The sequence below is a fragment of the Crotalus tigris genome, unplaced genomic scaffold (genome assembly GCF_016545835.1).
Source record: "Crotalus tigris isolate CLP2741 ecotype Arizona unplaced genomic scaffold, ASM1654583v1 scf7180000017551.9496454, whole genome shotgun sequence".
Taxonomy (NCBI): Eukaryota; Metazoa; Chordata; class Lepidosauria; order Squamata; family Viperidae; genus Crotalus; species Crotalus tigris.
In genome coordinates this window covers 528,479-555,713 of record NW_024096469.1, presented here as the reverse complement: position 1 = coordinate 555,713, position 27,235 = coordinate 528,479, and the positions used below count along the sequence as shown (strand labels likewise).

Genomic DNA, 27,235 nt, shown 5'->3' with positions numbered 1-27,235 from the left:
TTGCAGAGCCCTGATCTAGAGTGTTTCTTGATGAAGGATTCTGTATTGCACATCAAAAGACTGTGCAGTTTTTCTGTAATTTCCAAGTGGTCTTCAAGGGGAATTCAATGTAGAGCACATTAGAGCAGTCCACATGAGTTCGGAGTGTTCTGCTTCAGGAACATTTATTGATTATTTGTGTATTATAAATTACATTTGATGGCAGAAATAACAAAATAAGAGGAATCCACCAATTTAACTTTTCCTATATTAAAAATATAAGGACAGCAACAGTTGAGTAGTCGTTGATGTGATAAAATAGGTGAAGATGCTGGCCTAGAAACCAGGAGACCATGAGTTCTAGTCCCACCTTGGGTGTGAAAGCTAGCTGGGTGATTTTGAGCCAGTCACTCTCTCTCTCAAGCCAACTTACCTCACAGCGTTGTGGGGAAAATAGGGGGAGGAAGGGAATATTAGGTATTTGCACTGCTTTGAATTATTTATAAAGTAATAAAGTCAGAATAAAAATCAGGTAAATAATGACAAACAAGGCAGCAAATTTTATGCCAGCATATTTTTCTGCTGTCTTAAGTACTAGCACATAATATTTTGAAGTATCCTGGGACTGTAGTATAATTATGCTGCAAAAAGGCAGAGAGAGAATTTGATGTCTCCATATACCATCAGAATAGCCTCCCCCCCCCCAATTTCCATTGCAGCGTCTATTGGTAATATGCACTTTCTTCAGGAATGTAAACCACTGTGCAGAATTAGTAAAAAAAGTACTCAGTTCAAAGTCAGATTCAAAATGCAATAAATAATAAATTAAAAAAATCATTTCCCCAGCACATACTGAGAGTAAATAATTCCATTTAATAGCTTCACAACTGCTAGGAATTCATAATATTGTAGAGAAGAAGAAATGTTGAAATTTGCCACTGAAATTAATAGGATGTTAAAATGCTCAATTTTGCTATACCCTGTCAAATACCTGTCTTAATTGTTTCGTTATGATCTGCAGTGCAAATTGTATTTTTAATAACAACATTGCATGTATTTTAAAATAATTTAAAGTATTTGTATTCTAATTCTGAAAAAAAGCCATAGAAATAATAGCATTCAACATATACCAACAAAGAATTTTCCAAAGATACAAATTAATAATAAAAAAAAACCATAGGAAGTAGATTTGTACTTTTTTGACATTTAAAAGGTTGAAGATAAAATGTGGCATTTCTAATTTTGAATCCTTCACTTGGTTTATTTTTATTCATTTTATTTATTCAACCTCTATAGCTGCCCCACTCAACCAAGGGACTCTGATGGCTTACAATTCTAAAATTATAAAACAGTTTAAACAATTTTAAAAACATAAATAAAAGCCTCTACAAAATAAATAAGTATAAACAGCAGTCGTGATGATTAATCAATTAATAGCAACGCCAAGTAATGGGTTTACATTTTCTATCTTGATATCATTTATATCAGGGGTGTCAAACTGTCGGCCCGTGAGCCGGATGCATCACGATGAATATTTACAGTATATATTCTATTTTAACTACTGACTTCTCATTACAGGACAGTGCCAGGCAGAGCTACATTGAGCTTGTATCGAGTTTGGTTCCTGCAGAACCTTCTCCAGTTAGTGAAATTCCCCCTGGTAGCAAATCCATCTATGAGACACTTGAGGTTACTTCTAAAGACAACATCACAAAGATCGTATTAAACCGGCCAAAGAAGAAAAACGCTATCAATGTCAAGGTAAAGCTTGTAGATTTTGTAGTTTGGAAGCAAATAAAAACAGAGAAGGGGAGCAATTTTTCAAAAAACCATCTAGGGATCATTTAAAATATGAATTTTAAATGATTTAAATAATTTCACAAAATGCTATCTGTGTAGGTTTACTAGTCACCCCAGACATCTGAGGGAAAGTTGCCCCAGCATTCTGTTAGGTTCTTTTTTCCTCCTGAATCAGGTACACATGTATGTTGCTTTGTATTCACCTGGGATCTACAAAATTTCACCGGGAATGCTACGCACATCCATTACGATAACTATTTGTCCCCTTTTTCATAATTAAAGAATTATTTGAATTTTAAAAATGGAAAACTGCCAAACACAAAGAGGTCTGGAGTTAATAATAATTATTATTATCCATAAGTTTTTTAAGAAAACAAAACAAAACAAATAGTGCCTTTGTTTGGAAGTGTATCTATCTATCCATAAAAAGAAAAAAGATTTGCGTTGTTCATTAGACAATGTCTTTCAGGTTACAGAAACTAATTGGAGCAGCAAGCAGTATTCTCGTGGGTTGGTTATTTGAAATCACTGATTGATATAATCAGTAACCTATAACTGATGAATATTATCTCAGCAGCCATTTAATACAACCACCCAAATGTTCTTAGAACTCCAAATGCTCAAAGCAATTGAGTTTGTTTGATTTTCTTTTGCTTCTGATGCCCATTCCTGTAAGTTCTAGGCAGCTAATAATATTTACATTCTACTAAACTCTTTTATCTGTACCCCTTATCTGGGTGTATCATAGAGTAAAAAATTTTCAACCAAGATACTGCAAATGGGATAACTTACAGAATACTGGGATCCATCACTCCCAAGGGAATGAAATTTAGGGAAAGTATTCCAAAGAGAAAGTGACTATGGCATCAGTGGCTTTGATAAGGACCTCCTGCTCCAGGAAGAATTTCCAGTAGCACACAAGCTATAACTGTGCAGAGGTTCTCTTAGTCACAGCTGCCATCTGCTCTTCAAGTAGAAGCTGAGTTTTGGAGAATTCCCAAATTATGAACCACATCAAAGAGGAGGAGTACAATCTTATTCAAAGTTAAAGATAGACTTTTCCTGGGCTCATTATGCGCACAAAACCAAAGCCACTCTGTCTTGAAGATTCAGTCAAAGTATTTTTCTTCCTTGACAACCTCCAGGTAGTGGATCAGTACTGCCATCTAATTACCTCGTATCTAGTTAGATCCAAAACCGGTCTAACCAGAAACCTCCAGCAATGCCCTCAGCATTGTCTCCTCCATTGCTGCATATCCCCAAACTCCTCCATATTACATGCTAACACAATGATTTACAAGATTTAAGACAAATATTTTTGGAATTTCTGGTTGGGATCTCGCAGCGATGCAGATGCCCCGTCTTTCCCGTCTGTTTTCACCCTGCTGGGGGACGAAAGTTGCCCCGTACAGGCGGCAAGCAAGGAGGGGACTCTCGTTGATCGCAGGGGGGTGGCAGCCCCCCCCCCCCATTTAATCCAAGGAAGCCCTCCAAACTGGTAGAGGAAAGACTGGCTGCATTCGTGTAGCCAGTCCTAGGCTGTGGAAAACAGAAGTCAACAAGCACTACCAAGCAACTTTACAGCAACGTAGATGAAACTGGGTGAGACCTGATCCTTTCTTCATGATTTTAAGATCTCTTCCTGAAAATCTGCCCAAAGTGTTCCCTCCCCCGAAAGAGGGAAAGGGAATTTCTGCCCCACTCCCTCAGAAAAGAAAAGCAGCGAATTAATACTTGGGCACACTGGCAAAACCTATAAGACTTATCTGGAATTAAAATAAACTTACAGCTTGAAAATTTGGGGACCAAAAGTGTTTTTAAGACCCTTTTATTATTTTTTTTCTAAAGAAAAAGACTTGAAAAGTTTAACAATATAACAGTGGTTCTCAACCTTTTTAATGCCGCAACCCCAACTGGTCGTGAGTCGAGGACTACCCAACCGGTTGTAAGTTGAGGACTTTCCCTACCCGGGAGCGCCGTGCATGCGTGGTGCCGCCCCCTGCACTGGCCGAGGCATAGCTGGCAAGCGGCAGAGACGGTGCAGGCCAACCACCGGCTGGGCCACCAGCTGGCCCAGCCCAAGGGAGGTAAGGCACCCACAGGGCCCCACGCGTGCCAGCAACCCTCCCTGCGCCCACCGGCCTCCCACCCCTGGCCCTCTTTTACTTACATTTTTAGTGGTTGCTCAGCAGGGAGGGGTGGAAACTTCCAGACAGCTCGCCTTCGCTGAAGACAACTTGCAGCACCGTTGGCAGACTGGGGCTTTTGGTGGGCTCAGCAGGGCAGAGACAGCCTGGACAATTCCTATTGGCTTTTGAAAGCCAATAGAATTAGACTCTATTCAAGAGAGTCTATTCTATTGGCTTTCAAAAGCCAATAGAGTAAAAAGGAGTAGCACAGCTAAGGAAAAGGGGAAAAAATGGCGGACTGCATTGTTTGGCGACCCCCGTGAAATGGTCGTTCGACCCCAAATGGGGTCCCGACCTACAGGTTGAGAACCGCTGCAATATAAGTATTGGATCTAAAAACTGGAAAGTGGCATTTATGACATCTAGTGATGAATTACAGCACTACAACTTATTTATGCCTAAAAGAAACCTGGCTTGAAGCCCAGAACTAAATAAGATTTTGGCTAGCCTTGGAACTATTTTATTATTGAGAATTACAGTTGAGGAAAAAAAAGAACAGGCTTTGGGGCTGCTTATCTATGTGGCAAAAATGATAAACATTTTAAATTTGGCCTGTCTGAATTTTGAACATAAATACTGACTTTCAGAACTGCATTGTGGATTTATTTTTTTTTTTTGAACACTTTGGATTATAAATCTTGATTGTTAAACAACCCTCAAAGATTCTTCTCTCTCCCTGGACAGAAAGGATATATTTTTTTTTTATTGGACATAAAAATTTGAACTTTACTTATATCTGCTTAGAGGAGATTCAGGAATGGACAGTCGGTTGGATAAATCTGTAAAGGCTACTTATAAAAATAAAATAAAATAAAATGGATGTTTCACATTCAGTATTAAATAGTAAAACATCATCTTTAACATCTGTTCCTAGCAGTCTTAACTTGCCATATCATCAAGAAAATACTAATGAAACACAGAAAGAAGTTCTCTCCATGCTGAAGTTAATACAAAAAACAATTATTCTAGCTTGTGAGCAGGTCACTAATAACACAAATGGGATAAAATAACAATTTTCTAATTCAAATCTACAAACTCAGAAGACAACTACAGAGAAGGAACCAGCAACCCAGAAAGTAGAAGGAAAACTAGAAAATGCTGACACAAACTCTGATGAGCCAAAGGAGGCAACAAATGACCAGATTCAGATAAATGAAAACTCAGAAGATATAACGATAATATTGGAAACGGAAAAGACATTTTATAAACCAAGGTTTCAGAACACACTGGATGACAAGGAAGGAGAGTTGATGGAATAGAAGATAAAGTCGTTATTAGAACTGTGGGGTAGCTGAGAAGGAGGGAGGCGGTTTAATGAATATCAACGGGCTAGTTCTTCCAAAAACATTTTAACCAAACTGTCTCTCTAGTTCCAAATAATATATATAAAAATAGAGGAAGAATTATTTGATGATCCAAATGTACTGACTTGGAAAGTTAGTTGGCAAAGAAAGAAAGCTAGAGTAAGATTGAAAGAAACAGAAGCTTTGACCTAATAGAGGGAATGCTATATTATTGATTAGAGGTTTGAATATGGTTAAGAATAGATTGTTAGAAATAGAAGCATTTTTATAACTAGACAGCTAGGATTTGTAATCAGAATATTACATCTTGGTATGAAAAGGGTTACTAATTAACAGCTACAAATTACTAATTAACAGCTGCAGTGATTCACTTAACAACTGTGACAAGAAAGGTCTTAAAATGGGGCAAAACTCGCTTAACAAATACTTCATTTAGCAACATAAATTTTGGGCTCAACTGTGGTTGAAAGTCAAAGACTACCTATATTTATAATTGTGTTTTATATTCTTATTTTATTGCATTATAAGCCATCCATAGTCACTTGTGATAGCAAGATGATAAATAAATAATGAAATAATCATTAGTTTTCTTTGTATGTATAAAAACCTTTAGGTAGTAAAAGATTGATTGACTGGATGATTTCTAATATCTCTAACCAGTTCAGATAGTTTATAATTCTATAATGTTCAATATGCAGTAGAATTGAGAATTTATGTAATCGTTTAGTATTCATCCAGTTTTACAGTTAATTAGACCTTAACCCTAACCCGGAGAAATAAAAAAATATCTATTCCCTTCATTTTAAATGGGAAATTGATTAATTGATATGTGATGCCTTTTTTTAATAGCAGAAATAAATTACAAGAAAAGGGAGCTTTTCGAAAGCTGATAATATTGTACTTTTTTACTGAGTATTAATGTTGCGCTTTATATTTTATTGCCTTTGTACAAATATCTGACTGACAGAATTCGACTCTGTGGTCATCTACATACCAGAAGCTTGCATCATGTTATAGTCAAAAGAAAGGATGTGTTCATTGCAAAGGTCATGGTACCTTTCCATTTCTGTCATATAAGAAAAATGTTACATATTCTAAAACACAAAGAAAGCACAATTTGATATTCTGTATTGTTCATTATTCTCAATTTTATTGGTTGGAAACATTCTGTGTCTACAGTAGATCTAAAAAAAAGATTTTGTTCTTTTGAGTCTTTGGATGATATTGATGATCTGGGGATTCAGTAGTTGTAGCTACCAACATTTTTCCTCTAACTTTCTGAATTATAGAATGGGAATTTATTTTCGTTTGTTAATTCTCTTCTGCAGATGTACAATGAAATTATGCAAGCGCTTGAGGAAGCCGCAAATGATGATTCTGTTCTAACAGTTCTTACAGGTAATTAGCTTTTACCATGGAAGTGAAAATTTAATGTGCTAATGTTAAATATTAGGAAAACAACAACACACAAGATTGTGTCAGCCTGTATGCATAGTGAATTTACAGTTGACAATAAAGAAGTGAAGATGTTGGATAGTTGGATTTTCATAGGTTTAAAAATGGTTTCAGAAGGACAGCATGTTGAAAAATTAAAGAGAATCCTAGGAGAAAAGGCAATAAGAAACAGGCAAAATCATGAGGAATAGGGCTATTTCAGTGATAACAGCTATCAGAAGAGTGAAAGCAAGTAAGTAGGAAGAGCTAATTGGTTGGTTTGAAAATACACAAAAAACTGACTGTACCATTAAAACAAACATTAGGAATCAGTGATGCACGTGGATGATGGACAACCAATCTGACTGCTTGGCAAGGTTGATGAAAGCTGAAACAGATGGATGGATGGATGACAGGGGTATTACTAGAATTTACTCTTTGGAGGAGCTTAAAGCAATTCAAAAAGCTATCTTGTTCAATCAAGTTTGAGTTAGCGCAGGGGAGAATATGTTTTCTAGATGTAATAGTTACATATGCTATAACAGCATCTAAGATTCTTCAGAATGATAGTGCTTCATACTGCTGCCAAAATTATTGCCCCCATTTAACTACTGATTTCTGGAAAGAGCTAAGCATGAAAGCCAGCTGGGTGACTCTGGACTAGACACCCTCTCAGCCAATACCCCTCACAGGGTTGTTGTGGGGAAAATAGGAGAAGGAAGGGGCGTCATATATGTTTGTCACATTGAGTTATTTATAAAGCAATAAAGGTGGGATTAAAAATAAATAAGTAAAGTTAATAATCCATTGATTTCAGTGGGGTGTAATAATCTTCAATTAATCCTGAACCCTGTTCAAAATAAATTGATTAGTTCTGCCTAGAGTGCTCTTTTTGAATGTAATACAAACACAGGCAGTCCTCTGTTAGTAACTTCTTCATTTGTCAACTGTTTGAATTTACAAAGATACTGAAAAGGCAGATTTATGAGCATTCCTAGAATTTATAGGTAGCTATTGCAATGGATATTTTGGGCTCAATTTTGTTTGTCAGTTAAGGACTATCTGTATGCCTCAAGTTGTGGTCATATGACCTCATGTTTAACAACCACGGGTGATTTGCGTAATGACCACAGAGGAACTAACATAAGTTGGGTACGGTCCCAATAGAGCTGCTGGTCCAAATTGTGGCCATTAAGTGAGGACTACGTATATTAATTTTGTTCTTTTTTAAAATTTGCTTCTACATAGGTAATGGGGACTATTACTGTAGTGGAAATGACCTGAATAACTTTGCCCAGGTTTCACCTGCTGGACTGGAAGAGTCTGCAAAGAATAGTGGAGCAATGCTCAAGTATGATTTGGTTTCATTTTGTTAAAATGTATAATGAATATATACAATGGATGATAAGGAGAAAAAAGACCTATCAAGTTCAATTACTTCCTCCTCAATAGATAAATATGCATAGACTTGTAACTATAGATAAATTAGTGTTTTAATCACATTTGTATATACTTGAATAGTATAAAAATTGTATGCCTGCAGCACATAACGTTAATATAGAAAATCATTGCACCAAGTGTTGCATGGTGATCAGAACTGGAAAGAGCGTCCTCTTCTGTTTAGTTTTTATCAGAAGCCTCTGCATCAATAAATACCTGTCTTGTATTTTTTTTCCTGTTTTTTCTATTGTCAATTACATCTTGTTCTCTCCCTATCTTTTTTATTTTTATTTTTCTTGTATTAGATATATGTATGTGCATGGTTTTATTGTTTTTGTTGTTGTAAGTTGCCTTGAGGCAAGATGGGTGGCAAACAATAAATAATAATTAAGAAATATTTCTGCCGCAAGAATATTTTACAATTTGGAAGAAAAGGTATTATCTCAAATTATCTCTTAAATACCTGCCAAAATGAGATACAAACAATTAAGTAAATAATAGATTATAAGGAAGCCAGTTTCCATTATTCAAAATGAACATCTTAGTTCTTTTCTGTGTGCATAGCACAGAATTATCTGTCAAATACTTTGTACATCTCGATCTAGAAATAAGTTAATTATTACCAAGACTTTTCTTACACAAAATCTTCTGATGCACTTTTCACCCATTTCGTAATAGAATGATATAGTAGTAAAACCAAAGGCACTTTACACCTCACAGAACAATTTAATCCAATAAATTGTTAGGGTTTTTTTTTTCTTCAGAAAAATTGGTCACGTATTGTGACATTCCAAAATATTATCTTGTTTGGAAATTGTTTCCCGTTCCTTTCTATTTGCAGAAAGTTTGTTGAACATTTTATTGATTTTCCAAAGCCATTAATTGCTGTAGTAAATGGACCAGCTGTTGGGATCTCTGTAACTCTGCTTGGGCTGTTTGACATCGTATATGCTAGTGACAGGGTAAGTTTTCACCCTGAATCCTGTCCCTAACATTAGATTATTGTGAGACATTTGTTGGAATAGCGTTTATTTGTTCAGGATACAAAGTTCCTACTTGGAGAACAAAGGTATGGCATAGTGAGATCCTAGATATGGTTTTTTTCCCCCCATAAAACTGAATTATGTATTTTTTTTACTGAAAATTGTCATACTGGAATGCAGGAATATAGACCGATAGGCATGGAATTAAAAAAGAAAACTCAAACTCCTGCATCTGAACCTCCTGGATCTTGCATTGTATTATTACTTAGTCTAAGGGTGCCTTTTCAGTACTGTTTTAGTTTGCCTGTTGCCGAGGTCCCCTAATCCTTCCTGTTGATAAGTTGTCTTAAGTTTCCTACTCATCCAGGTACCTCTCTCACTGGCAGATCTCTGGCAGAACTTGAAAGACCTTCTCTCCTTCCATCTTCATGCAACCCTGTTTTTGATTTTCTTACTCTTTGTCTTATATACCTCATTTCTTAACACTGCCAGCTTGCAGAGGGATGGTTTTTTTTCTCCCTGCCTACATGGCAATTTCCTTGCCTCCACCATCTGGTTTCTCCGAAAAAAAAGAGTCTTTAACTTGGAAGAGTACACTCCTACAAAGAAAATTCCAGTTTTCATATGTGCACCTCATCCTGTAACACAAGGGAGCGTCACCATCAAATAATAACAGAGATGTAATGACCATCACACTATTTCTTTTTCATTTAAGCAGCGTTATATAACATCAATATTGTGGATAATTCTTGTTTAAAGAACATAATATTACTTTATTTGAGTAGAATTTTTACTTCAAGGGGCACTTTAAACCAATTTAGGGAAACTGCCAGTTTCCATTTGGAATAGCATGGCTCAAAGAAGATTTGACATATAATAGTCCATCCCTGAATCATTGAATCTTACACATCTCAGTATAAGAGTTGTGCCACTTGTACACAAAACCTGTAAATACAGCAATATCCAGTGCATATTAAAGTTACTCTTGTTGTAGATACCTATTGTACTGTAACTGGATCAGAGAAGTTCACAGCTAGAGCTAAGTGTTACAAGAATATTTATCATATCATTTGAAGATGACATGGCTATATTCTTTCTTCTAAGGAAAAATAAAGTCTCTACGATGACAATATTTCTTTCCCCCACAGGCTACATTTTTTACTCCTTTTAGCAACCTGGGTCAAAGTCCAGAAGGATGTTCTTCATACACATTTCCCAAAATAATGGGGGTAACTAAGGTAATGTGTACATTTTATCTGCTTGATGATTGAATTGGAGAAAATTTCTCTTAGATGTTGTTCAAGAAGAAATATTTGTTAAAAATGAAGAACAGGATGAGTTTATGTAATGATGGGCACTTATGTGCCATATGGGGCATGATCAGGACTGTATTTTAATAACATTTTAATATTCAGAACAGTTAAGTGACCAAAATATACTAAAGCTGTAATAATATCATGGGGAACTTCCTTACCACATAACAATCACATATTGATCAGTCATGTCCAAATGGCCTACCCCTGCTCTGCCTATCAAAGTCATGGGTATATGCCAGTGACTGAACCTTAAGATAGTTGATGAATGATATACCGAATGGTTCTTCTATTTCAGTGGTTCTCAACCTTTTTAATGCCGCGACCCCCCAACGGGTTGTAAGTCGAGGACTACTCAACCGGTCGTAAGTCGAGGACTACTCAACTGGTGCAGAATGGGACTTTTGGCGGGCTCAGCAGGGCAGAGACAGCTTGGACAATTCCTATTGGCTTTTGAAAGCCAATAGAATTAGACTCTATTCAAGAGAGTCTATTCTATTGGCTTTCAAAAGCCAATAGAATAAAAGGGAGTAGCACAGCTAAGGAAAAGGGGGGAAAAAAATGACAGACTGCGTTGTTTGGCGACCCCCGTGAAATGGTTGTTCGACCCCAAATGGGGTCCCGACCCACAGGTTGGGAACCACTGCTCTATTTGTTATGTGTAACAAATGCACTAGAATTAGTGGAAAGTCAGAATGAGCAGTTTCTTTTCTCATTTAATCAGGCCACTGAAATGCTGCTTTTCAACAAGAAGCTAACTGCTGCAGAAGCCTGTTCGCAGGGGCTTGTGACTGAGGTTTTTCCTGACAGTACATTCCAAAAAGAAGTGTGGGCAAGACTGAAGGCTTATGTGAATCTTCCCAAAAAGGTTAGTCAAAAAGCAACCGATCAGTATTTTATTAGTCTTTATGTCTATGCCAGGGCTTTTCAACCTTTTCATCCATTGTACCACTTTTAGGATATGGCAACATCCGAGTACCACCAGTCGCCTAGCAAGGTGTCAAAAACTTGATGACAAAAAAAAAAAGGAAAAAAGTGATAAAGTACAGGTAGTCCTTGACTTACAACAGTTTGCTTAGTGACTGTTTGACTGAACTGAAAAAAGTGCCCCCCCCCAAGTCACAGCCAAGCAAGATACCTGCCTGGCCGCCCAGTGGTGCTCTTCTTCCTGTCTGAGGTTTACACTGTTGTGAGCATTTCTGTTGAGGATTGGAAGTGGGGGTGGGGGTGTTTGGTTTTTATTCCCCCTGTCTGCTGGGTGGTTGCAGCAGGTTTTGGTCACTTCACATGACCCTGGGACACTGTGACCCTCATAAATATGAATCAGTTGCCAAGCATTTGAATGTAAATCACAAGACTCTGGAGATGCTGCAACATTCCAGCTGATCGGCACTTCTTCTGGGCTTAGCAGTAGCGCCAGGATCAGCGCCGAGCTCCAGCTGGAGCCTGGCGCTGATCCTGGTGCTTCCACTGAGCCCTGACAGCCCCAAAGAAGGGCTGATCCTGGCGCTTCCGCTGAGCCCTGACAGCCCTGCAGCTCCATCCATCTCTCGCTCAGGCTTGTGCAGTGCTGCCACCGGTTCAGCTCATTCCCCTCCCCCGCTGCCACTTTTCTAAGATGGTTACATATCACCTGCCAGGTGCCAGTGTACCACAGGTGGTACCTGTACCACTGGTTGAAAAGCCCTGGTCTATGCAACCTTATGAGTAAGAGCCCTGATGGTGCAGTGGTTAAATGCAGTATTGCAGGCAAATTCTGTCCACAACCTGGAGTTCGATCCTGATGGGGCTCAAGATTGACTCAGCCTTCCATTCTACCGAGGTCGGTAAACAGCTTATAAAATATCAACAGCCATAACTTAACCAGGGATACCAGCAAGGATGGAGCTGTAAGCAAACTTTTTTGTGCTAAACTTCTATTTTTCTCTTAATATTCCAATCCCATATTATTCCAACCAAGGTAAACCAGAAGCAGCAGGAACATGACAGGTTCCTGTGGCCATACTGGCTGAACTGGAAAGAATAAATGCCCCTAATCACAAAAGGACAAATTACAGGTAGTCCTCAACTCACAACTAGTCACTTAAAAAATGGTTAGTTACAACAAACCTTTCCAGAGCTACCCATGACCTGTTTTTGTAGCTGAGAGGGTCACAAACCTCCCATGGTCAAGACTGCATTTTAGGCACTTGACAATTGGCTCACTTTTATGACCATTTGCAGTGGTCCACAATCATATGATCATAATTTGCAATATTTTTTGCTGATTTCCGGCTTTTACTTCTGTTTTCTGGCATAAGATGCCCATTGGGGGAGTAGATTTGTTTAACAACTGTGGCCTCCATTTAATGACGATTGTAAAAAAAACAGTTGTAACTTCAAATCTGGTCACGTGATACCTCCATTTACAACCGCAATGACTTATGGCTGCAATTCCAGACTTAATTACAGTTGTAAGTCAAGGACTACCTGTAAGAACTTCAGAACAAATTGTATACTTGAAATGACACCACTTGAAACAAATGTTTTGTTCTTGGAGCCATGTGTGTTTTCTTTGGAATGTTGTAAGACTGGAATATTTCGTACATTCCTAATGCCATCATCCATTCACAGGAGGGAAAGTATAAGGAAGCCCAGAAGAAAGTTGCAAGATAATAAATAAACTAGAAAACGGGGGGAGGGGGGGAAGGAAAGGAATGTAAGGGTACTTCCTTAATCATCTCATTGAATCTGAATTAGCTTGGTACCCACAGAACATTGAAAAAGTTGTAGAGATCCAGCAACAAAATAGGAAAGAAATATAATAAATATAACAAAAATATTGCCCATTTATTTTGTTGCAAATCCTACTTGTGGATAAATATCTGAATTTGTATCCTTTCCCAGTCAGAAATTATTTTACTTACGCTATATCTCTCTGTTGTGGAACTCTATAAGGTATATAATAGTGACAGCTTGAAACTATCCATTTAACAAGCATCTGTGTCTGTTAACATTTTTTCAGACATAATCATGGCCTATGTCAGTGATGGCGAACCTTTTAGAGACTGAGTGCCCAAACTGCAACCCAAAACCCAATTATGCATCGTCAAGTGCTGGGTGGGTGTGGCCCTTTGGCTGGGTGTGGCCCATTGGGTGGGCATGGCTGGGGTGGTAACAGCAGACTGGGTGGGACTAAAAAGTTCAATCAATAAATTCCAACTTTGCAAGATTTTTTTTTCCCGCAAGAAGTTGAAATTGACTAATTGAACTTTTTTTTTTTTGCACACGGCGGCAGAGGCCTAAAGTGAAAAGGTTTTATAAAACCCAGCTGAAGGCCTAGGACTGGGGCGACGGTGCGCGTGCCCACAGAGAGGGCTCTGAGTGCCGCCTCTGGCACCAATGCCATAGGTTCGCCACCACTGGCCTATGTATCTTACCCTTGAAACAAACCATGAATTATATCCATGCTACAGTTCTATACAGCCCTATCTGGTTTAAATCTCTTAGAACCAATTATAACTTATTTCTAAGTATTTATAGAGAAAGACTGTATGTATGTGGAGGCAAAGAGAATTGCAATTAGAAATCTGTTGCATTTAAACCATAGTTATAGCTGCTTGACTCTTTATATGAAAGACTCTTTATGTTAAAGAATACAGATCTCATTAAAAAAAAAGCTTTTACAGCAGTTTTTGACACTAAACAAATGAGATTTTTTTTTTGTATTGTGGATGATTTTAACATATACTGAGAGAAATGAGTATTAGAGGCAGAAAGATATGGAATGACCAATTTTATTTGTCCTAATTACCTTCTTGCTGATTTTCACTTGTGTGTAGAGGGACAGCTGTTGACCATCTATAAACAGAAAGACAATTTCCACTATAATTTCTTCAGTAACATATGGATAAAATCTATCATGTAATCTGCTTCATTTATGAAACAATAACCAGGTTTGTCATTGTTAATGTATAATGCATGTAATTTTAAGTAAATTTGTGATCCAACCGTATTCTTGCCCTAGAAAGCTATGCAGCATAGAAATTTGGGAAATAAGCACCTAATTATTCCCTACATCCATCACTTGGGATTTTGGGGGGGTTTGGAAATCAGCTGAAGGGAAAATGGTTGAGCAGAGAGGAGACAGAAGGCAGGCCCTGACTTTGTGCTCTAGCTCTCTACTTAAATCAGGGGTTCTCAACCTTGGCAACTTTAAGACTTGTGGACTTCAACTCCCAGAATTCCTCAGCCAGCAAAGCTGGCTGAGGAATTCTGGGAGTTGAAGTCCACAAGTCTTAAAGTTGCCAAGGTTGAGAACCCCTGACTTAAATCCTCTCCTTGATCCTGGGTTAGCAAATGGGCTTGCTGTGGTCCATGTTAACCAGATGTTGTTTATTTCTTTACCTCTTCAGACTTTGGCAGTCTCCAAGCAGCTAATGCGAAACATGGAAAAAGAGAAGCTCTACGAAGTTAATTCTCAAGAATGTGAATGTCTCATCGAAAGATGGCTATCTGAAGAATGCATGAATGCTGTAATGAGCTTCATGCAGAAGAAATCAAAACTCTAGTCCCTACCCAATCATGCAAAATAAATTGCTGTAAGTTGCTTCTGTTCCCTTACTACAAAAATTGTCATTAAATGAATACCTTGGATATATATATATCCAGATGGTCCCTACATTCTGGCTAGAGCTTACCTTTTTTTCTCTTTTAGAATTTTGTATTTTGACATGAATTTATGATGCCAAATGCACTGGAGATGTCTGTTCGGGCCATTAGGCGGGAAAGCACTCACTGCTTTGCACGCAGAATGAATTTCTTTGAATGTGACAATGATTGTTTGTCTTCCACAAGGGATAAGAGATTCAATATCACCAAAATTTGCAAGCTCTTGAACAGCTGATTGATGATCATATTGAAATGTCATGGTCTTTGGTATCCATCTATTGTGGAGAAAGGAAAACAAAAAACAAAATAATGGCACTATCTGTATTAGAAAAAGATTATCAAATATTTGTTTTTCAAATGCATGCAACAAGGATTAATACTTTACAGATAATCCCCGAGTTACGAGCGTTCACTTAACGCTCGTTTGAAGTTGCGCGATAAGCGCCTCCTAGTATTTATGAGAAAATCCGAAAATTATAAATGTTGCAGCACCATGGCAGTTGTTCGCCCTTACAAATGACTGCAGAGGCTCTGCAACATTCATCCTATTCCCCCCCCCCCCGCTCCCCACAACTGCTTCCCCCTCTCCTCTCTGCCACGATTTCTGCCTTTGAAGGAGAGGTGAGTCAATGGAAGCTCCTGGATGCCATAATATTGCACGAGTTCAGGCACCCATCTTCTTTTGCAGAGAATAGGAGCCTGAACTCTTGCAAGATCATGGACCACAGAAACTCTCATTTTCGGCATAAACTCTGTGCTACTTCCCCCTCCCCCCCAAAAAAACTCCTTTCCTCCACCACCGGAACACTTTTTATCTGAACGGAGACCTTGAGGAGATGGGGAGCTCCATCTGTGTACAAATTGAATGCTTGAAAAAGCAGCGATTCGCTGCGTTTTCAAGCATTGCATTTGCTCACAAACTGAGCTCCCCATCTCCCCAAGATCTCCTTTCGGACAAAAGGTGTTTGAGTGCCTAGGGGACCCTTGGAAATGCAGCAGATCCCTGCGTTTTCAATAGCCCCATAGGCGCTGAAACACTTTTAATCTGAATGGAGACTTGACAGAGATTGGAAGCCCCGTGTGACTGCCAGTGGGGCACTTCAGAAACAGAGCGTCCTCTCTGTTTCTGAAGCGCCCCATTGGCAGTCACACAGAGCTTCCAATCTCTGTCAGGTCTCCGTTCAGATAAAAACTATTGTAGCGGCAGCAGCTTGGGTTTGTCAACTCCGTCCAAGTGGAAGAAAGCAGAGGCACAAAGCAGGATTGCTCTCAATAACATCAGCGGACATGAGTGAGCAGCATACCCACTTCCTGTTGAGAGCAATCCTGCTCTGCATCTCCGGTTTCTTTTGGACGGAGTGGAGAAACTCAAACCGCTGCTGCTGCTTGAGTTGGGAGGACGGCAAGGAGAAGAAGGGTTAGAATTGTACTACCGGCCGGTCAGGCAAGGAGTAGGTTGGGCAGGCTGGGTGGGGAGGGGAGATGGCCACTCAGGTGGCTGCCCCGCCACCACCTGTGGTTTGAGTTTCTCCACTCTGTCCAAGTGGAAGAAAGTGGAGGCACAGAGCAGGATTTCTCTCAATAAGTCGGGGCACGTGACTGAGCAGCGCACCCACGTCTTCTTGAGAGCAATCCTGCTCTGCACCTCCGGTTTCTTTCTTTCGGACAGAATGGAGAAACTCAAGCTGCTGCCGCCGCTTGAATTGAGAGAATGACAAGGAGAAAGCAGTTAGGATTGTGCTACCGGCTGGTCAGGCAAGGAGTAGGGCGGGCTGGGTGGGGAGGGAGGGGAAATCATGGCTGCTCATGTGGCTGCCCCCACCAGCAGCTTGGATGCAGGTGCAAGGGGACTCGCCCCACAATGCCTCCACACTCAGTTGAAGGCTTCATTCCTGCCCTCAAACTAAGGCCAGCACATATGAGCAAGCAGCTCACCCAGGCCATGGACAGTATTGGTTCCTGCATCCGGTTGACTCAGATTCCATGCTTTGCCCCATAGGCAAGCAAATACTCCGCCCCCCCCTCCCAGAATGGAAGTTTCTGGGGCCGTGATCTCTTTTGAACTCGCACGATATTACAGCACCCAGGAGTTTCCATTGTTAGCGCAAAAAGCATTTCCAAGCCATTGTCTCTCCCTCAAAGGGAAAGAAACCACAGCAGAGAGAATTTTTGTAAAATAAGTGAGTCTGGCGTGGCAGGAAGGGGGGGGGGAAGCACGAGGTATCTTGGTGGGCCGGGAAGGCCTTGGGAGTCTGTTCCATCACTAGGTCCTCCATGACCTTCCCCACCCTGAGATACCTCATGTGTGGTTAACGAACCACGCATTCGCCCACGCATTCAATTAGCGAATGCATGGGCGAAAGCAGGGAGTAATCTCATTCGAGGTACGAGATTCACTGCCACGAGTTACTAATGGAATGGGCAGGTTCCATTACATTCGTAACTCGAGGACTACCTGTACAACTTCATTATACTCTGATGTATTTTGCACAGTTTTTATGACATATTAGTATGTCATATGAATACGGTTTAAAAACAAATTATGGCTGGCACATATGCCATTCAGATTTTATTGCAGAGCCAAGAACATATCCCAGGTTTTTTCCATGGTGGCTTCTTTAACAGTAAAAACTGAAAATAACGTGAGAACAAAAGGCGCAAACAAGGTTGTCATTGGCTAAGAATAAGTATGGATGTATGATCGAGACTGAGATCACATGCAGAAAAAAGGAAGGAAGGACTCTTTCTACATGTAGTATTTTCCTGGTGAAAATTTGACTTATCCTGTTATGGTTTGCCTTACTCACTTCAATGCTTTAAGTCAAGTTTCTGGAAGATAGTGCTGCTTGGAACAAGAGGCAGCTCAACCTAACAGGCCATATTGTTGCTGATAGACCCACCATGTTAACAGTAAGGTAAATATTAAAGGGGCCACTACCAGGCGTGTTTCTTCCTGAAGTGCACAACCTTTCTTCCCCCAGTGCCTACAAAGTATTGTTATGAGCTGTAAAAAAAAGACTTGGAGGGCTGAGACTAAGATTCCAAGACAGACTGGTTCTGTGGGAAAGAGGAAGACTATTGGACAACTTCATTTTTTAATAGCCAGCATAATTGCAAAGCTCTTACATACAATTCTGTTTTACTAAAATGACCCATTAAAATAAACAACGGTATGTGACAGTATTCTTATTTTTGACCTGTTTGTATATATCTTAGTGATGTTATGATCCAAAATATTATCCATTCCCCATATCTACTACTGTTGTCATCATACCAATTCCCCAACCTATTCATCCTGCAAAGAAATGAAATTCTTTTTTTAGCTTTATCCGTTAACCATTTCTTCATCTTTCTTGGATTAGGCCTTGATGTTAATATAGGCATATCTGCTCAAGATATCATCAGTCACTATACTACTCATTAACTCTGTGAATTTAGGAAGAATCTGAAACGTCTATATCACTCAAAACCAAAAATGTTAGGAATTCTTCAGAGTTTTGTATTGTGATAAATCAACCATCAACAGACAAATAAAGCACCATTTAAAAGATAAAACCAAAAGTCAAGAAAAAAAAGTCAAATAACATTGTCCTTAACAACCAGCATCTGATTAAACAAAAAATAGCCCAGATAAACAATGAAAGAAGAAATAGTCCTTTAATCAAGGAAATTTCAAGGAAGAATCTATATTCCAACCAAGACTGGCAGGGCAAGCTACTACATGTAAACAGTCAGCAAACTTTATTTTTCTACGCCCTGATGCTGATACTTAGCTGGTAATGAACGCTGCAGAAAGACAGCCAATCATAGAGAAACACCACAGACACAACAGTTCAACACTAAGCTGTACATCAATATTCTCTACTCTTGTCATACTATATTTTGTAGAGGTTAGTAAATCCTGTTTCTCTAATATTGTTTGGTATTAGAAAATAAATTGTCTGTAGCAAAGTAATAGGGATTTGGAGTAACAGGTGAAAGAAGAAACTTAGAGAAAAAGAACAATAGAGACTGAATGGCGTATAGGAGATGCAATGATAAAAAGAATTGTTTATTTGTATCTTACCTTGCAATGATAGTTGCTAATGGCAAATCGTCTCTATACACTCCAAAAGCTCTAGGTTGATTGGCAATCTGGTTAGAAACCTTTCTTTTTGTTAGAGGCATATGATTTGGCGGTGGCGAACAATATGCCTCTTTAGGTATCAGATTCATCGAGAAATTGTCAAAGTAGGAAACCTTATAACCTGAAGAGAAGGGGAGAATTGTCTACAATTTAAAATACTCTGGTGGTTTGCTTATTATTGGCCTTTAAACTGTGCCTTTGTTGGTCTTGTTTGGAATAGCTGGGTCACCATTCGGCTGGATACAGTAACATGTTCTACGTGGGGCTGCCCTTTGGAGGCAATCCGAAAGCTACAGCTGGCACAGCACAGGAAGTTTAGCTGACTAAAGTGCTGGACATCAATCCTACCAGCACAGGGTAGCTTCTATTTGGAAATTACTATATTGCTTACCACTCAGCTTCCAAGTTCAATTCAAAATACTAGCCATCACTTTTAAGTCTTACAAAGCGCAACTCCAGCTACATCATTATTACATAATGTATTATATATATATATATATATATATATATATATATATATATATATATATATATATGAGATTAAAAAGGTTAAAAATATGAACCCTGGGAATATTCATAATGAAAATATAAAATGAGCACCAGGGTAATAAAAACTATAAAAGTTTTTAATAAATTAAAACTATAAAAGTTTTAAAAAGCGCCAAGCTTTCGCCGTCACCTGCCGGCATCCTCAGGGCTGGCGCGCCAGAGAATGAGAAGGTCTTTTATAGGCGTGTCAAGGTTTGCGCCCGGCTCCTTGATCTTGTTATCGGGCCTAATTGGTTCAGCCGTGTGCAATTAACTTGTACTTCTTTTCTCTTTTTGGTTGCATTTTTATCCTCATCCATCTCCAATTCTCCCAACTCCGGATTAGCCAGATGGCAATTCCAGTTATTTCGGTTGCCTTTATGTTCTGACCTCCCCTCAGGCTCAGGTAGTGCACATTCCACGTTCCTTTCTCCACCGTATCTTGTCCGGTTGTTACTTTTAGAATCGCATTCATTTCCGGTCTCAATACTTTCGTTTTTAATGTGTCCGTCATCCTGATGATCTCGTAAGTTGCTATGGGTCCGGTGCAGCGTGGGGGGGTATTCCGCAAGGTGGAGGGGTCGTCTCTTATTCATTGTCATGCCCAGCTGTCTTGCGTGTGTCCTACTCCGAGTACTCAGTCCAGGGTGTGTGTGTACAGCAATCAAGCCGCGCCCCTCCTGGTTGCAGCGCTCTTCCTCAGTTCTCCCCTTTTTTACGTTGTTAAAAGCATTCGCGTGTGTTCCATGGGAGTCCTCAGGATCGTCGGGTAGGGGGTGTGACGGCTCGATCTCCCGCACCCTGCCGCTCTCCGATATTCCCTCCTCCTCTATAACGGTGTGCGAGAGTTCATCGTCAACCACCTCCCGTGGTTTGTCCTCATTGGAGCTGATCGTTCCGGCTGCACGAGGGGGTCTTCTCCTCCTTTCCGGACCAACCGTGATGTTTCTTTTGATGTGTAGGCAGGCCGTTACGTTTGGCGGTTCACCCGCACTTCCACCTGCCGTATCTTCCCTCGTCTCCTCTTTGCTGTCAGGGGTCCGGACCTTGGTTCTTATCACCCCCCTGATCCTCTGGGATTGCAGCAGTCTCACGGGGGTGGTCGAGGTATCTCGCGATTGCTTTTCTTCCTCTGAATTGCACATGATTTGTTGGGTAGTTCGGGTGCTGCCCAAGTTGTTATTGGGCCATCGGGGGTGTTGCCGCTGATTATTGGCACTCCATGATCTTAAGGCCAAATAGGACGGACATAGGTCAATATGCCTGTTAATGGACTTGCTGTCCGAGAGCCATGCCTCTCTAAGAAGGCGGCCCCCTTTGGTACTATCATTTGCCAATACACTGACGCCACTAAAGTTAAACTTATGGCCCAGATCCACCGTGTGGGCCCATATTTGGGAGTGACAATCTCTCCTTCTCACTGCCAATTCGTGCTCATGGACCCTGGTCTTAATGCGTTTAGCAGTCTCCCCAATATAATTGCATTGGCAGTCCATACAGTCAATCCTATAGACGGCTGCCGATCTTTCGATGCTGGGGAGCGGGTCCTTAGGGCGCATTATTGCCGCCCGCAGTGTTTGGTTGGGTCTATGGGCCACCTGTATTTTATATGGTGCCAGGATCCTAGCTGTGGCTTCTGATACATTATGGATGTAGGGGAGGGCAATGCGTGTGGTGGCTTGAGGCATGGATTCTTGAGATACGGGGTTACTCCGGAGTCCAGGTGATTTCCTGAACTGGTTAATAAGTTTGGCCGGGTAGCCGTTACGTCTACATATTTGGAAGAGGTAGTTTCTCTCTTCCTTTTTAGCTCTGACGGTGCTGCAGTGTGTCTCCACCCATTTGAATAGCGTCCTGACACAACTGGCTTTATGGGCCATCGGGTGATTACTCCCAAAGTGGAGAATCCTGTCTGTACATGTTGGTTTTCGGTATACCCTGGTAGCTAGACATCCATCCACCTGGCGCTGCACTAATACATCCAGAAATGCTAAACTGCCCTGATCTTCCTCCTCCATGGTGAATTGGATGTCTGGGTATACCGAATTCAGGACGCCCATAAAGTCAGTCTTGTGTCGTTTCTTAATGACCGCAAACGTATCGTCCACATAGCGGGCCCAAAATTTTGGTTGATGCTGGGCCATCGCTATGTGTTCTAGCTGCTGGAGTACCATCTCTGCAACCACACTGGAGATCGGCGACCCCATAGGTGTTCCTTTAACTTTAAAGTTTAACTTTAGTGGCGTCAGTGTATTGGCAAATGATAGTACCAAAGGGGGCCGCCTTCTTAGAGAGGCATGGCTCTCGGACAGCAAGTCCATTAACAGGCATATTGACCTATGTCCGTCCTATTTGGCCTTAAGATCATGGAGTGCCAATAATCAGCAGCAACACCCCCGATGGCCCAATAACAACTTGGGCAGCACCCGAACTACCCAACAAATCATGTGTAATTCAGAGGAAGAAAAGCAATCGCGAGATACCTCGACCACCCCCGTGAGACTGCTGCAATCCCAGAGGATCAGGGGGGTGATAAGAACCAAGGTCCGGACCCCTGACAGCAAAGAGGAGACGAGGGAAGATACGGCAGGTGGAAGTGCGGGTGAACCGCCAAACATAACGGCCTGCCTACACATCAAAAGAAACATCACGGTTGGTCCGGAAAGGAGGAGAAGACCCCCTCGTGCAGCCGGAACGATCAGCTCCAATGAGGACAAACCACGGGAGGTGGTTGACGATGAACTCTCACACACCGTTATAGAGGAGGAGGGAATATCGGAGAGCGGCAGGGTGCGGGAGATCGAGCCGTCACACCCCCTACCCGACGATCCTGAGGACTCCCATGGAACACACGCGAATGCTTTTAACAACGTAAAAAAGGGGAGAACTGAGGAAGAGCGCTGCAACCAGGAGGGGCGCGGCTTGATTGCTGTACACACACCCCCTGGACTGAGTACTCGGAGTAGGACACGCGCAAGACAGCTGGGCATGACAACGAATAAGAGACGACCCCTCCACCTTGCGGAATACCCCCCCACGCTGCACCGGACCCATAGCAACTTACGAGATCATCAGGATGACGGACACATTAAAAACGAAAGTATTGAGACCGGAAATGAATGCCATTCTAAAAGTAACAACCGGACAAGATACGGTGGAGAAAGGAACGTGGAATGTGCACTACCTGAGCCTGAGGGGAGGTCAGAACATAAAGGCAACCGAAATAACTGGAATTGCCATCTGGCTAATCCGGAGTTGGGAGAATTGGAGATGGATGAGGATAAAAATGCAACCAAAAAGAGAAAAGAAGTACAAGTTAATTGCACACGGCTGAACCAATTAGGCCCGATAACAAGATCAAGGAGCCGGGCGCAAACCTTGACACGCCTATAAAAGACCTTCTCATTCTCTGGCGCGCCAGCCCTGAGGATGCCGGCAGGTGACGGCGAAAGCTTGGCGCTTTTTAAAACTTTTATAGTTTTAATTTATTAAAAACTTTTACAGTTTTTATTACCCTGGTGTTCAGTTTATATTTTCACCATATATATATATATATATATATATATATATATATATATATATATATATATATATATATATATATATATATATATATCATATATCTGCTTGCCATTGTAGAATTTACACACCCAATTTATTCATTGCAGAATGACCTGCTGACAATCCCTCCACTTCAGAGGTACATCAGGTGTGAACAAGAGGGCAAGTCCCTTCAGCAGTAGCCCTCCAATTTATGGAATTACCAGCCTCTAGAAAAGCTGGCTCAGGAATTCTGGGAATTGAAGTCCACGAGTCATAAAAGAGCCAAGGTTGACTACCCCTGCTCTAGAAGTACAGCATTACATTTCTAGTCTTTTGAAAATAAGTTAAAACCCGTGCTTTTTTTGTCATAGAACTCACCGGAACAAAGTTCCGGCACCTGTTTTTGACAGATTTTCCAAGTTTTAAAAGTAACTTGAAAATTTGATGTTTGGTCCACATGGACTTGAATCTCCCTGTCAAGCATAGTAGATCGGAGGCAAAATCATTAAAATGGTGCATGCGGGCTGCTTGTGTGTCGAGTCCAATACGTGCATATTTCGTCCAGTTGTTTGGCTTGTGACACTGCTCGGCTTGTGATTGGTCATGTAGTCGTGTGCTCCGTTATGTTTCATTACACAGCTGACGTGTGTGGGTATGTGTACAGTGATTGACTACATGTGAAAGGTAAATAAAAGATTAACAAGATGTGAGTTCCGGCACTGTTTTTCTTACAGAAAAAGCACTGGTTAAAACATTTTTTAAATTGTGTCATTGTGCCTTTGGCACAAACTGAAAATGGGTGTCTTGATTCTTTAAAAAAAACAGGTTTTTAATTGTATTGAATGTTTAATTGGCTGATATGCTATTGACTGCTCAGAGTGACAGAAAGGAAGGGAGGAAGGGACGTGCCCTTACATTTAATTGTATGATAGCTTTTTTATTATATACTAAGGATGAATGTGAAACAGACCCATTTTTTAACCTGCACTTAACTAACTTAAATTTATAATTTATAAATAAGATTTAAAAACAGGAAAGGAAGGATTATAGTAACTTGCTTTTTAGAGCCTTCAATTAAAAAATAAATAACTCAATGTCATTTGCTGTTGGTTTCTCCATTTTCTTTTTCAGTCTAATTTCAAATATTTTCTTTCTTATTCTGCTATTAAATCTTTTTTAAAAAAAACCTCTTAATCTTTTCTTCCAAAGCACTGAATTGGATTTTTCAGTTGGGCACTATTAAAAGCTCTCCTTGAAAGAGAAGATTAATTTTATTGAAATATAATCCTTTTTTATCCCACTTCAGACATTATTTTTTCTTCTTCAAGCTAGCATTTAAAAGTAGATACAATTTTTCAGAGTGCAGTTATTAAGAAGTTAGCTCTTATGACAGGCCAAACAAACTCAATGCAGTCGCTATCTCAGAATCCAAGTCAGCCAAATAAAAACTACAACAATGCAATTTTGAAATAGTATTGTTTTGCTTTAAGCCATATCCAATTAGAGTCGATATGAACTCCATAATAACAACTGCATCTGCCTTACCCCCAAATTAATGCAATAGTACCAATCTTCATGTTCCATGATCTCATACCTCTATGAATGCCCAATTAGGCTACTACAATGTGCTTTACATGGTGCTGCCTTTGGAGATGATCCAGAAGCTAAGTTACAAGTCACATCATAACCAGCATCAACAAAAGGCAAAAAGTTGCCTCAAGATAGGCATCCCACAACCAGTCAAGTGAGGCCAAATGTTACTTAGAGCAGAATTTTGAATTGCTTCTGAAGCTTCAACACATTTCTGGAGATGCCAGTGCAGAATTGTGCCTCTATTAAAACTGTTGCACTGGGACATAGTAGGCTTCTGAACCCAGCTGAAAATCCTGCTGTAGTCATTATCTTTAAAGTCCTAAGTCAGGTGTGTCAAACTCGCAACGTCACGTGACATGTCGCGACATGTTGCGACTTTTTTTCCATTGCCGGCAATGGGGTGGGCGCGGTTTCACTATGATGCATCTGGCCCGAAGGCCAGCAGTTTGACACCCCTGTCCTAAGTGGTGCAGTATTGGGAGGATAAACTAGGCAACACTTACATCAGACCTAAAACCACTCATATGTTTCAGTCATCCAGAGAAGCCTTCTGAAACTCTCCACTGCTTCACATTCAAGGCACATAGGAGTATGTGGGACAGACAGTGCCCCTATGGTAGTTTCCATTCTATTGAATTACATTTCCATCCCATCCCTCCAAAGTATGTAAAGGCACCACTTTGCTGATATTTTGGAAATAAAGAAGTTTTACTTCAAGGAGAATTGGGATCCATTTGACTGGTTGTGGCATGCTTATCTTCAGTTTAACTTTGATTTTGTGTTTTCTGATTTTATTCATTCCTGTGCACCACCACACAGAGTCCTCCAGGCTTGGAGTGGGTTTTAGATTCCATTAAATCAATTTTTTTTTTAAAAAAAATAAACTTTGTACCTGCTAGATTTTCTACCTCACCTGTTTCCTATCCCAAGAAGCAAGTATGTTCACAGGTAGTCAAGTTTCTTTAAAATTGAGAAATTGCAATCTATACAAACATTGGCAAACATATTTTTATGTAGAAATATTCTCTAAAATGGATATATGTAATACAACTTACACTTTTGTTGATCTTCACATGCACATTGAAGCAATATATCTCTCAGTGGATCAGGTAAATTGTTGTAAAGCATAGAGAGCTTTAGGAATACTTCATTTATCTCGTCCATCTTATCACAGTGTTTCAGCTTCTGAGAGTTGACTAATGATGGTAAGTTCAAACTAGATTTTGTCACAGGCCTGAGCCTTGAAGCCAAGCTTCTTTTCCTTAATATTTGGTGATTTTTGGCTGGTTGTGGGAGGGGAAGACAAGATCTTTTCCAAAAAAACATCCTGAAAAGTATTGATTTTTTAATAGTTTTTAAAGGAAAGCAGTTGTTATCAATATAAAACACAATGGCCTGACTTTCTCTGCCTATCAAACTCTTTATATTGGTGGTGAAAAGCCATTTTCCCTGCCCCTACCACTATGTAATCTGGGTGTCATAAGAGCAATGTGATGTCACAGGCAATGAGAGACAGAAACTATACTATCAAAATATACTTAATGGCACTGCTGACTTGACATGATTAACTGGATTTTCAAGAATTAACATGACATGTCAATGAGTAAGCCAGATCAAATGAATAAGCCCATTAACCCAGAGAGGTTTAACTTTACTCCCAAACGGATCCCCCCCCCCATCCTGTTTGGAGTTAAATTAACTTCCTCCAGTGAGTTGTATCATACAAATAAAGACGTTTGCTTTCCATAATCATAGAGAAATCCTACAATGTCTCCATAAAAATAGGACTTCATTTGGAATTCTGATTGTGTAGCTACTTCAGATTTCAGTTGAGACATACATATACATGTCCACACTGGAAGGAGACTAAATAAGGGCAATATGGAAGTGAGTATGGTCCTTTGAACCTGTCCACAGTGATTTAAGCTCTGATCATACCACTGTTTTTTTCCCATAAAGTAACAAAAATAAAAACATGGGGTAATGGGAAGGAAGGTGAAGTGAACATCTAGAAACTAAGTCTTTAAAGTCTTACAAAAGACAGGCAGATCACAACATCCTTGGTCGTGTGCTTGCCCATAAATCATTCTCTACTCTTCCGCAAAGTCATGGCTCTGATTAAAAAAAGACCTAATTAAGTAGATGAAAAATTTTTGGAAGAAGCTTTTTATGCAATTTCATGACAAACACTGAAATGTTTTTCTAGCTTTTGTTTTTTAGCAAACCAATTTATGCTAGTTCTTTTAAAATACTTGTGTTGAAAGAAAAATCATCATCAGATTCCAGTCCAAGCTGGGAATAAACAAAATGGAGACTGCTTAAGAAAGCAGGTCATAGTTTATTGAAGAGCAAA

At 40.0% G+C, this 27,235-nt stretch overlaps 3 protein-coding genes across 5 annotated transcripts in view; 2 read left to right on the top strand and 1 right to left on the bottom strand.

Annotated features, from left to right (window-relative positions):
• ECI2 (enoyl-CoA delta isomerase 2) overlaps positions 1-15,109 on the top strand; it is a 25,972-nt gene extending 10,863 nt beyond the window's left edge. The window contains exons 4-11 of one of the 2 annotated variants that reach the window (XR_005556625.1): positions 1,558-1,740; positions 6,601-6,670; positions 7,955-8,057; positions 8,988-9,108; positions 10,278-10,367; positions 11,167-11,310; positions 14,264-14,377; positions 14,837-14,972. Coding sequence is in view for 1 of the 2 variants with exons in the window: in XM_039342748.1 (XP_039198682.1) it covers positions 1,558-1,740; positions 6,601-6,670; positions 7,955-8,057; positions 8,988-9,108; positions 10,278-10,367; positions 11,167-11,310; positions 14,837-14,992 (867 nt within the window). In the remaining variant the exon portion in view is untranslated. Of the gene's footprint in view, positions 1-1,557; positions 1,741-6,600; positions 6,671-7,954; positions 8,058-8,987; positions 9,109-10,277; positions 10,368-11,166; positions 11,311-14,263; positions 14,378-14,836 lie in introns of both variants that reach the window. The other variant, XM_039342748.1, reaches the window with a different exon arrangement.
• Positions 13,730-27,235, bottom strand: LOC120307721 (uncharacterized protein C6orf201 homolog). The gene is made up of 4 exons (XM_039342766.1): positions 25,938-27,235; positions 19,159-19,339; positions 15,122-15,367; positions 13,730-14,282 (listed from the first exon to the last, which is right to left on the bottom strand). Exons 1-4 carry the CDS (start codon positions 26,206-26,208, stop codon positions 14,228-14,230), a joined length of 753 nt encoding a protein of 250 aa, XP_039198700.1. The 5' UTR covers positions 26,209-27,235; the 3' UTR covers positions 13,730-14,227.
• FAM217A (family with sequence similarity 217 member A) overlaps positions 14,892-27,235 on the top strand; it is a 30,983-nt gene continuing 18,639 nt past the window's right edge. For both annotated transcript variants that reach the window (XM_039342727.1, XM_039342720.1), the window contains exon 1: positions 14,892-15,022. Coding sequence is in view for 1 of the 2 variants with exons in the window: in XM_039342720.1 (XP_039198654.1) it covers positions 15,006-15,022 (17 nt within the window). In the remaining variant the exon portion in view is untranslated. The remainder of the gene's footprint in view (positions 15,023-27,235) is intronic.

What these genes read in the sequence shown, in the direction of transcription:
- LOC120307721 (XM_039342766.1), bottom strand. Translation starts at nt 26,208, where the DNA reads ATGTTTTTTTGGAAAAGATCTTGTCTTCCCCTCCCACAACCAGCCAAA. An exon ending in ATGTGAAGATCAACAAAAGT is followed by an intron (nt 19,340 to 25,937) that starts GTAAGTTGTATT and finishes CCTTCTCTTCAG; the next exon opens with GTTATAAGGTTTCCTACTTT. An exon ending in TTAGCAACTATCATTGCAAG is followed by an intron (nt 15,368 to 19,158) that starts GTAAGATACAAA and finishes TCTCCACAATAG; the next exon opens with ATGGATACCAAAGACCATGA.